This window comes from Triticum urartu, chromosome 6 (assembly GCF_003073215.2).
Source record: "Triticum urartu cultivar G1812 chromosome 6, Tu2.1, whole genome shotgun sequence".
Lineage (NCBI taxonomy): Eukaryota > Viridiplantae > Streptophyta > Magnoliopsida > Poales > Poaceae > Triticum > Triticum urartu.
In genome coordinates, this window is record NC_053027.1 from 566,677,897 (window position 1) to 566,690,034 (window position 12,138).

At 47.2% G+C, this 12,138-nt stretch overlaps 1 protein-coding gene across 1 annotated transcript; it reads right to left on the bottom strand.

Annotated features, from left to right (window-relative positions):
- Positions 1–9,765: 9,765 nt before the first annotated feature.
- On the bottom strand, positions 9,766–11,629 carry LOC125513066 (cytochrome P450 89A2-like). The gene is made up of 2 exons (XM_048678113.1): positions 10,575–11,629; positions 9,766–10,491 (listed from the first exon to the last, which is right to left on the bottom strand). Exons 1-2 carry the CDS (start codon positions 11,619–11,621, stop codon positions 10,000–10,002), a joined length of 1,539 nt encoding a protein of 512 aa, XP_048534070.1. The 5' UTR covers positions 11,622–11,629; the 3' UTR covers positions 9,766–9,999.
- Between the last annotated feature and the right edge of the window lie 509 nt (positions 11,630–12,138).

The window sequence follows — 12,138 nt, forward strand, 5'->3', positions numbered from 1 at the left end:
AAGCTTGTGTTGTGCTTATTTGAACAATTGTCTGGACTCAAGATTAACTTCCATAAGAGCGAACTGTTTTGCTTTGGAAGAGCTAATGAGGACCAGGAGGCGTATAAGCAATTGTTCGGATGTGAGTTGGGTTCGCTACCGTTTACTTACCTAGGTATACCCATTCACCATCATAAGCTGACGAACAAGGAGTGGAAGTGCATCGAGGATCGTTTTGAAAAGAAACTGAGCTGTTGGAAAGGGAAGCTCATGTCATATGGAGGTCGATTAATTCTGATTAATTCGGTCTTAACCAGTATGCCCATGTTTCTTTTATCCTTTTTTGAGGTCCCGGTGGGGGTCAGGAAGAGGTTAGACTTTTATTGATCTCGTTTCTTTTGGCAGAATGATGAGTTGAAATGAAAGTATAGGCTTGCAAAATGGGATATCATCTGTAGGCCGAAGGACCAAGGTGGTCCAGGAATTGAAAATCTAGAGATCAAGAATAGATGTCTCCTTAGCAAGTGGCTATTTAAACTCTCGTCCGAGACAGAGGCCACATGGGCTCAGATTCTGCGGAATAAGTATCTTCAGGCTAAAACTTTGGCTCAGGTGACTGTGCGCACGACTGATTCTCCATTTTGGAAAGGGTTGATGAGAGTCAAGCCCCTCTTCTTTAACAGGGCAAAAATCTTAGTCGGTGATGGGGCTAACACGAGGTTCTGGGAGGATACGTGGCTTGGGGAGACGCCTCTGGCACTTCAATATCCTACTCTGTATAACATTGTTCAACGTCGAGAAGCCTATGTTGCAACTGTCTTACAGTCCACGCCTCTCAATATTAGCTTCCGGAGGACGCTATTAGGCCATCGCTGGGAGGCATGGCTTCATCTTGTACGAAGGTTGATGGATGTCCAGTTGTCTCAGCAGCCAGATAGATTGTTTTGGAAACTGACTAAGGACGGCAGGTTCTTGGTCAAATCCATGTATCTGGATGTCATAAACACTAGTGTCATTCCTTGCTCGAAGCACGTCTGGAAAGTTAAGATACCTTTGCGAATCAAAGTGTTTATGTGGTTTGTGCATAAACAAGTGATTTTGACAAAAGATAACCTGGCAAAACGCAATTGGGTGGATTCTGCTAGGTGTAGCTTTTGTGATTGTAACGAAACTATAAGGCACCTCTTTCTAGACTGTCCGCTGGCTAAGATTCTTTGGCGTTCGATTCATATTGCTTTTAATATTACTCCACCTACCTCTATCAATATGTTATTTGGAACATGGCTTGATGGGGTTAACTTGGATGTAGCAAGACACATTCGTGTCGGAGTGTGTGCCTTGTTATGGGCAGTATGGAACTGCAGAAATGATTTGGTTTTTAACAGAAAAACGAACTTTCACTTTTTGCAGGTTATCTTCAGGGCCACAGCATTGATCCGTATGTGGTCGTTACTCACTCCGACGGAGGCCAGGGGGCGTTTGGCTACTGCGTCTACCCGATGGGAGATGATAGCTCGGAGTATTTTCAACCGGTTTGAATGGCGGTCATGTAATAGGATAGGCATGTAGTGCTCCTATTTTATTTGCCAGCCGGTTGTGACTTTCTTGATTAGGCTCGCTGGAGCAGCTTGTTTTCTTTTCGTACCTTCAGATGCTCGAGATTTTTGTGACTACTTTTGTTTTAATTTTGGACCGTATGCATCTTTCTGATGCAGAGGCCGGGATAATACCCCTTTTCTAAAAAAAATTCAACCTGAACGCCTGACCAGGCTAGACTAGCCGACTCCAAACACAAATCCTAATCCTGCTCATACATTGACCTCGACTTGTACATGGACACAAACCCACGTAGACTAAAAACATGCACGTATCTCTCCATGTACTACAAGGACACGGCAATACTACTACTCTTGACGGGACTCATATTGACTTGCCTAATCTAATTACACGGCACGCTGATCACGTCAAGTACTAATCCTAGTGGGACTAGCACTAGAACCTTCCACGTGTACAACTAACATAGCACTTGCCTAACTCCAGTTTGAATTACTCTAACATTCACCCCTTAATCCAAACATCCAATTTTTTACTCGACGAGACACACGCAAATATCCATCTGTTCATGTTGTCACGATGGCTGCCTCCGGTGACGCGGCTTATCGGAGCGCAATTTCTCTCTTTTTGCAACGATGACCACCACTTCATCATCATTTTTTTTTCATGCTGAGTTGTAGACTGAACCAACGATTATCCGGACTACCAGTCACGCTGTCACATCTTAGCGTGCTACATGCAGATTAAACGCGTAGCCTCATGCAAGAGCTCAACTTAACTGGTGCGCGTCCATCTTCGTGTTGATCTTCATCTTCTCGTCGGTTGCTTGTGCACGGGGAGACACATCTTTTCACCCGCCACATCTTCACTTTCTCGTTGTCGTTGGTGACACAACTTACCAAACAACACCTCCTATCCAGCGGCAATACAACTCGCCATATACGTGCAACTCATCTCCACCGTATGTGAACTCGCCGGAACTCCTTGATCACGAATGGAAATGCAAGGCACACTTTTCTTTTTCCGCCCGCTCTCGCTTGCAATTCTCCTCCGCCAGTGACGAATCTCAACTATAGCAGAAGACTCACACACTTGAGCTCTTGGACGCACCTTACAAGAACTCATGTGCACACCTCGATGACGGCTCGCAACTTCGTCATCTCCACCTTGCACCCTCCAACAATGGTCTCGATGATTTCCAATGGCACCTCCATAACCATCAATGATCACCAACGCCTTGCCGACGACAGCCCTGTCTCCCTCCTCCAGGTCGTTACGCCAAACGACAATTACCCGTTGCCTCGCTTGCGACAACGTCCTCGCCGCCTTCTTGTCGCCGCTCCGCTGAACGACAATTGCCTGCTCCTCCTCGTCGCTGCATCCCAGCAACTATATTGCCCGCCCCAAGGCGCTAGTCGGGTCGCCACCCCGGGACAAGCGCAGCTTCGCTCAAATCTTGCTCTGATACCAATTGTTGAAAATTCATCCTCGGGATCGATCACATCAAATCACACGATGAACACGCGCGCACACAACACTGATAGTCAAGGGCTCTTGTCGTGCCCTCTTTCTCCTCTTTATTTCTATTTTTCTTTGTTTTACAAAAAACTCAAGCAACGCTGCATATATATATGCATCAACCTGGACGCCTGACCAGGCTAGACTAGCCAACTCCAAACACAAATCCTAATCCTGCTCAGGGATTGTTGCCCGCGTGGAGCCGCGATGGACTAGCCCATTGGCGTAAAATCTTTACCCCCCTCAAAAAAAACTTAAAAATCTTTGAAACCAACACATACATGTTACGTCAGATTGCAAGATTGTGGTAGATGAAGTCAAGGGTGAAAGCAGTGCACGACATGGTGTAATCATTCGTGAAATCACAGAAGGTCCCAGTGTCTTTATTTTATGTAATATAGATCATGAATTTAGAAGCTTAAACAATGAGTCTCACAATCGAGCAAAGCCTGTAACGTTGATGATCTTCCTTTCGTCCCTGTAACGTTGTGATGAATTAACAAAGCTTTGTGAGACTGTCTTAGAAAACAGTTAAAAATGTAACAAAAAATAGGTGCCCTGAAAGGATTTGAACATGCAACCATCGGCTACACGCGTCGGATGGTAACGGGTAGAGTTAGCGAGTGCTTGTGTCTCGTTGAGCACCGCAACTTATTAAAATAAGCTAACAGCAGCACGAGATCGTGAAAACAAACGTGAAACATTCTGTTTGAAAAAAAACTGAATATTTTTAGAATACGGATATTTTGCAAACTTGACCACGAAAAATTTAAGCTCTGACATTTTTCAAAAATCATGAAAAAAATTGAAAACCTAGGAGGTACTGTAGCCATGCCGCGAACATTTTTTTAGAAACGCAAACATTAAACTTTGAACAATGTTTGAAAACTGGGTGGTACGTAGCAAACAATTTTTTATAACACGGACATTTTTTTTTGAATTTGTGAGCATATCTTTAAAACACAATTATTTTTTGAATTTTAACATTTCTTGAAAGTCTCAAACAATTTGAGAACATTTTTAGAAAAATGGGAACATTTTTGAGTTTTGGAAACTAAAAACTAAAGTTCCAAAGATTTTCAAGTTGCAGACAAAATTTTGAATAAACAGACATTACAAAAAAGAAAAAGAAACAAAATAAAAAAGAACTATAACTGAAAATAAAAACCGAGAAAAACCAGTGAAGATATTTTAAAAATAGAAGGAAACAAGAAGAAAGAAGAGGAAAAACCGAAACAAGCAGGGATCAGAACGAACAGAAGAATGCAGTGCACAACCTAGTCAAGGATCCCGGTGTTTGACTTGCCATGTTAGTGAACACTAGCTAAATGCTCTCAAGGTTTAAAATAGGCTGGGATTTGAGAGTTAGATGTGCTGATTTCAGCGATTAAGAATTCAGGGTTCGATTTAAATTTTCTTTACAAGTTTAAGGTTTGTTTTGAACTTTTGTTGAGAAAATAAATTAGCAACACAACCGGTTCCAAAAAAATAAAAGAAAAAAATATGGCCCCAAAATCGTCTAAATATTCCGGCTACCGCGAACCAACCTGTGGTTGGATGGTTAGAGCGAATGTGGTATCCCCAGCCCATCAGGGTTCAAATCCTGGTGCTCGCATTTATTTAAGATGATATGCCGGTTCAGTCTTTCGGAGGTGCTTATAGAGGTAGGATGTGCGTATGTGCGTTCATAGGGTTGAGTATATGCGAGTATATATGAGCGCTTGTGTCTGTACTGTGTTAAAAAAAATATTCCGGCCACCGCATCCCGTCCTCTTTGGATCCAGCCGCCGCTCCACCGTCCCACTCCCACCCCACTCATGCCCGGCCGACTCCTTCGGTTCTTCCGTGCGCGGCCATGGCGGAAGGCAACGATTCTGGCGAGGCGGCTGCGCTCTTCGGCTCCGGCTCCTGCTCCGGCCCCTGCTGTGGGGATCCGCGGAGCGCGGCTGGTGTGCTTATGGGTCATCTTCACCCAGGAGGCGACGAGCTCCGGACTTGCATCTCGGTCCTGCTCCAACGCCAGTGAGGTACAAGTTGATGTAATGATGTTCTTCCGGCATCGGATCCAGCGAAATCAAATGGAAAGAAGGATGTCCTGCCCTGTGAAACTCACATGCCTGCCACCGTTGCTTTGCAATCGAGAAACCTATGTCTTCCCTATAGAAATCGTCCTCGTCTGAGTGAAGGCGTGAGGTACGAGTTGCTCTTCTCTGTATCAATCATCATGTGAAATCAAAGGGAGGGGCTTCCTTTCCTGTCCAGAACTTTATTTGGCCATTCCTACCATCCAAGCTACGGTGCCAGCATTCCGACGGAATTCAGAAGAATCCTATGTCTTCCATGTAGAAATCGCCATTCCTAGAGTGTCTTCCACCGAACCTCGCAGCGCAAGAAAAGGAACACAACCTCAAAGTTGCCTCGCACCTTTGCTTGATGCCTCAACGTTGCAGCATGAAGAAAGAACACCACATCCTCAAAGCTGTCTCCCACCTTTGGTTGATGCCTTGCAGGTCCCAACCACACCCTCCATACAAAGCGTTACCTCTCGGTTTGCTTCATCCATTGTTGTGCATACCACCTCTTCCAAATCAAGCAAGATGGACACCCATGGCACCCTCGAGGGCTCGACCCGCTCCTTGGCTGCCTCACCGCCATCCTCGTCAAGCAAGTTGCTCGGTGGCCTCCATACCGACGTAGAGTTCATTAAGGAAGAGACGGAGTGCATGAACGGCGTGCTTCTCCATCTCATGGAGGCTCACCACTTCGATCGCCATGTCCGCGCTTGGATGAAGCAAGTCGTCAGGCTCGCCCGTGACTGCGACGACAACGTCGAGCTCTACATCCACAGCGTCACAGACGATGGCCACCACACGAATGGCTCCCTGGGCTACTTGTGGCGCATCGTCCTGTATGTGCACATCATCAGCATTAGAAGCTTGGCAGTCCTGTTGTTTATGGGCTTGAGGATGGAAGCTTCTATTGCAAGATGTAGCATTTTTTGCAGTGGCTCCATTGTGAGAATGAACAACATGGGAGAGAGGGGGTCGCCCTATCTTAGGCCGTTTTTGTGTCTGAAGCTTTTCCCTCGAAAGCGATAAGGCCTTATTTGTTTGGGCTTTTGCTTCTACTTTTGCAGCATTTCCACTTTACCAAAAAGCCATAAAAGCTGCACCTATTTAGGAACTTTTATGGTTTTTGGCCAAAGTGAAAAGGCTGCAAAAGCAGAAGCAAAAGTCCAAACAAACAGGGCCTAGGATAGATGAGTTAGTTGATGCTAAGGCAGAGATCCATTCTCTCCATCGAAGACCAAAGTCCATTTGCTGCAACACCTCCAATAAAGAGTCCCATCTCAATGTATTGAAGCCCTTTGCTATATCTAGCTTTAGAAACAATGTGGTAGCTTTGCTATACCTCTCTAATCAAATTCTGTGTGTATACGAAATTGTCAAGAATACTCCTCTTCTTGTTAAATGATCTTTGGTTTCTTGCCACTAGCTTCTATAACTACCCAGCCAGCCTATTTGCTAAGAGCTTTGAGACCAAGTTTGCAATGTTGTGTGTCAAACTAATGGGTCTGTAGTCAGCAATAATAGCTGCTCCTTCCTGTTTTGGTATTAGAACTATCAAGCCTGAGTTAAGCAAATTGAGCTGGTGACTCTGGCGAGGTGATGGAATATAAATTAGAAAATTTACACAATCATGCAGGCAAATTTGAGGGAATGATTGGCTATACAACAGTAAACAAAGAAAAAAGATGGAGTCCAGCACAAATAACTCGAATATCTCACCCAGTAAAATCATTTTTTTCTTTTTATATGTGTTTCACAGGCTATATGCAGAGGGGAAAGGAGACGGGAAGATAATTCTGCCCTAGTGTAATAGGTCAGTTACGGATTTGTACGTAATGGAGCCAAGAAATTGTTGCTTTTATGGTCAGTTTACTACTGTTTCCCTATAGTCGTTGACTCATGGGTGCAATTGAAAACAATTGATGTGTCTTTATTAATACAAACTGACGAATTTGATACACCTGACATTGTTCGGGAATTCTATGAGAAGTTCGATTGTAGCAACTGGAGCAGGCAAGTTGATCATGTGGCCCTCATATTCTGGTGGATGATCTAACTGCTAGCAAGGCTTACAAATGATGGTAATCCCTAACATCCAATCTTCATCTAAGGGGTAAAACTATTTAAGATGATGTGGCACAATGTGGAAGCAGAAAAATAGCAATTAAGGACCCTTAGTGGTGCAATGTGGAAGCAGATATATAGATTAACACAAACAACTAATGTATACGATGAAAACTAAAACTGATAATTGTATATTAATCACTTAATAGTTTTCTTTGAAAGTGCTAGCGATCCATTAGAGGTATTATTACTTGGTAGCAAAGCTCAAGGTGTAAGGCAACATAAGGATTTCTTGCATTCACGACTTGCTCTTGCTAATTCAAACACGACTTGATCTATTACGGTACATATGACATACTCCCTCCATTCCACAATGTAGTGTGCCCGCGCTTCTCGATATCTAACTTTGACCGTAAATTTAATCAACGAGACCAACTGCGACGGGAGCAAAAATTATACCACTGAATTCGTATTCCGATATGAAAATACGAATTCAGTGATATAATTTTTGCTCCCGTTGCAATCGGTCTCGTTGGTTAATTTTACGGTCAAAATTAAATTTCAGGATACGTGGGCGCACTACATTATGGAACGATGAGAGTACTTTATTGGAAACACAGGTGGTGTGGAGGACAAACTAACAAAAATAGTGGTACACAATTCTGCGTAACATTTTATTTGGGTACAACTATTTATATCTTCAAGTTAGTAAACTCAAGAGAGCTGATGGGACAATGATGGAGAACGATGGGACAATGACGTTGCCACCATATGGCAGCACCGCCGCACCGCACCACCGTTGTCGTGCCGCTGGGCCCTGCCGAAGCCCAGGGCCGCCACCCGAGAACTCCATCCCGCATCGGTTCGGTTCCCCACAGGCAGAGGAGAAGGAAAGGCCCGCGTCAGCACCTGCCGGCGGCAGAGGGGAAGGTTGGTTAGGCGGCTAGGGTTCCCTCCCGATCGCTCGCAGGAGCGACGCCGGAGGGTCGGACAGGCCCGTCGATAGGGCTGGCCAAATTGCCCGATTGTCCAGGGCCATCTAAATTTTGGGGTCGCCAAGTCGCTAGGTCTATATCGCCTGCAGCAGATCGTACACGCCCATCCTTAGGGTAGTTGCCTCGCGGCCTCGGCCAATCCTTATGGTAGACGCCTCACTTGTTCCGTCGGCTGATCACCTAATCCAATCTCTCCCCTCGTGTGTAGGTCGCCCTCGCTGTTGTCTTCCTTGGGCCCTCCCCTAATCTTCATCTTGTCTCCTCAGAGCATCTCCAACAGCCGCGTCAAATTAGCGCCGCGTCGTAAAATTACCCATTTTAGCGCACACACAACCGGTATAGTGGCTCCAGCGGGCGCGTAAAAACCGCGCGCGCGGCATATCTAGTTCAGCGCGCGAGCCGAAACTGCATCGCACGCCGCTTATTTGCTGCGCCCGCTTCCGCGCGCTGTACTCTGACGTGCTCGCTCGCAACTCACCCCGTCCCCCTCTCCAACCACGGCGCCGCCGCCGACCGCGCCATCCGGCGACCGTTCCGACGCTTCCCCGGCCTATCCCCATGACGCGGCGGCTTCCTCCGCCCCCCTCTAGTCACCGCCGCCCCTCGCGCGCGTCCGTCCTCCGTCGAACAGCGCCCGAGCGCTCGCTGCCGCTCGGCGCCCGCAAGGTGTTCGACGAAACGCCTGCAAGGTATGTATTGCTCAAACTTCATGAACTATTTGTTGTATTGAACGATAAACTGTTTGTTTGAGTTGTAATAAAGAAATTGAACTATTTATTTTGATTTATTTTATTTATATTTGATCTTTTTGCTTCTGTTTTGGAATGCATATGTTGTTTGTGCAAGAGTCGCGCGCGCTGCATTTTTGCGCGGCGCGCGCGCTGCATTTTCGCGTGGCTGCTGGAGCCAGCGTTGCCCACCGCGTCAAACCAGACGATGGGCGCGCGGCAAAGTACTTTTTAGCGCGCGGCGCGTTCTGCGGCTGTTGGAGATGCTCTCATAAGATGGATGTTGCATGCCTAGTTGACTACCCAAGCCATGATCCCCACATGAGTGCTCCAGATCTGTTTGATGTAGGCTGGTTTGCTTCAGAATTAACACAACAGATTTCTGAATTCTAGTAAAGAAGACCCAAACGAATCTGCATCTTCTAACTAGAAAATCAAGAGACACACTCCTGCGAACATTTTTATATACATGCTCTTCGTTTCTGAATTTTGGTGCACAAAATGATCACATTTATTATGTTTCTAGAATACATTGATAGTTAATAAATTTGAGCATTAGGCATTCCTATATATTGATAAATGATTTTTTTTACACTTTGCAGTTGGAGGTTTAGACTTCACATGGATTGATGCAGATATTTTTGGAGATAATTGCTAATTCAAATTTCAAGGAACGACCATTTTTGTTTCTTAGCTTGCTATAAATGATAATTTTAGAACTTCAGTTATATGAGTATATCAAAATTTAGGACCCTATTTTGTATTTGGCCCGGGCCCCCAAATTTCTGGAGACAGACCTGGTCGGGAGGGACTGTCCACATATCTAAAAGCATTTCCCCCTTCACGACTTGCTCTTGCTAATTCAAACACGACTTGGTCTATTACGGTACATACGACAACTTTATTGGAAACAAAGGTGGTGTGAAGGACAAACTAAACAAAAATAGTGGTACACAATTCCGCGTAACATTTTATTTGGATACCACTATTTATATCTTGAACTTATTATAAACTAGAGAGCTGATAGATAGCATATTGTATATTGTATGTAGTTACTCCGATGGGACAATGATGGAAGACGACTGAGAGCTGCTAGATAGTAGCATGGCATGGCACGACCTTGGCACGGAGTGGGCGCTTCATGACTATGGTGAGCTCCAGCGTCTCAGCGAAGTCCACCGGCTCGCCGGGCACCTCGCTCCACTGGAACGCCCTCACCATGGTGGCCACAAGGAGGTTGACGTGCAGCAGCGAAACATCGATGCCAGGGCACATCCGGCGGCCGGCACCGAACGGCATCATTTTGATCTCCTTGCTTCCCGTGAGGTCCAGGTCCTCCCCCTCGCCGCCGGGTAGGAACCGCTCCGGCCGGAACTGCGTGGGGTCCGGCCACACCTTTCTGTCCATGGCCATGTCGCCCAGCGTGAAGTTCACTGACACCTCTTTGGGCACGGTGAAGCCATCCAGCACCGTGCCGTTCTCCCCGGCCGCCGCGTGCGGCAGGATGAAGCGCGCCGGTGGGTGCCGTCTCAGTGACTCCAGGACCACCGCCCGGAGATACGGCAGGTGTTCCTCATCCCGGACCTGTAAAAGTTTATGTTCTTTAAGAAAAAATAAAAAAATCAAATGTGTTTTTTGAATTCGCACAAATTTTGCCCGAGCTGGACCTGGCCGTCGGCGACGTTGTTTATTTCGGCCCTGAGCTTCGCCTGGATCTCCGGCCGTGTGACGAGGTTCGCCATGGCCCACTGCAACATGTTTACCGTAGAGTCGACGGGCCCGGACAAGAGTTCCGTGCACAAGGCGACGATCTCGCCGTCCGTCAGGTGCCTGCTGCTGCCATCTTCCTCCGGGATGCGGAGGCTGATGAGCGAGTCGACGTAGCAATCCATTTCAAAGATCTCGCCGGCGGTGTTGCGCCGCGCACGGCACGCACGTATCAGAGGGATGAACACCTCCTCCTGCCGCCGGCGCATGGACAGCATCCTCTGGTACCGTCGCCAGAAGAGGAGCTTGCTGACCTTGGGGCTCGATCCGAACACCTGGAACCCCACCACCTCCTTGAGAAACTGCCTCTGCAGCGACGTGACTGCTGCGATGGCGGCGGCGTCGAGCCCCTGGCCGAAGCACATACATGCAATCACGTGGAAAACAGCGTCATGCAGGAGCCCCTCGATGAGGACGACCCCTGATTCGCTATGCATCTGGCGCGCGATTCCGTCGACGAGGCCCGAGGCGGCGCGCCTGCGGGCGGCGGCGTACCGCGGGATGCTCGACGGGTGGAGCGCCCGGCCGGTGAGGTTTTGCCGGAGCGTGCGCCACAGCGGGCCGTACGCGGCGGACGTGATGTTGTGCTGGTCGCTGGAGAAGATGCGGGTGGCGAGGTTGGCTGGAGGCCGGTCGGCGAACGCCGAGCCAAGCTGCACGAGGACGCGGTGCGCCACGGCCCGGTCGGCGACGAACACGACGGGGAAGGATGGGAGGAGGTACAGCGTGAAGACGGGGCCGTACCATGACCGTGCCACGCGGACTATCGACTCGATGTTGACGCTTGTCCAGGCGAGCAGCAGCAGCGGACCGAAAGCCGTGAGCGAGGTCGGCCCAGGCGGGAGGAACGACGAGCCCGCCGCCTTGGTCTTGCATAGGGACGAGAATACAAGGGACAGGGTGAGGCACAAGGAGATGGAGAGGGAGTAGTACACCCAGTCCTCCATGGCCGCCTCAAGATGCCTAAGCTAGCTACCTTCATCTTTTTTTATAGTGTCGATCGACCGGCAGCGAGTGTATGAGTGGCCAGCAGTGGCACCAACACATACGTGTACGTCATCTGAGACTTGTAGGGTAGTTTAAAGTTAAATATGGCCACGATAATCACGCTGACAGCTCTAGTCATGGGTACGTAAATGATGATTCTGCTAACGCTGCTCCTCCATTACTACTGGTCGCATCGGTACTCAGATCATCACATCTAACGTACAAATTTTTCGTATCACCAGCGGTGGTATTTGCGTTTTGTATGTTGTATGTAGTAATTATCAAATTGATGAGTATGTACGCGTACTATATATTATATATAAATATTTAGGTAGTATATATATACACTATTTTTTCAATAATATGTATTGTATTTTAAGTGTAGTGATTTTTACGTATAAATATATACGTATTTCTTAACTATAACAAAAACCATGTTGCAACTTGCAATTTTTTCATGCAACCAACTTTGGAATA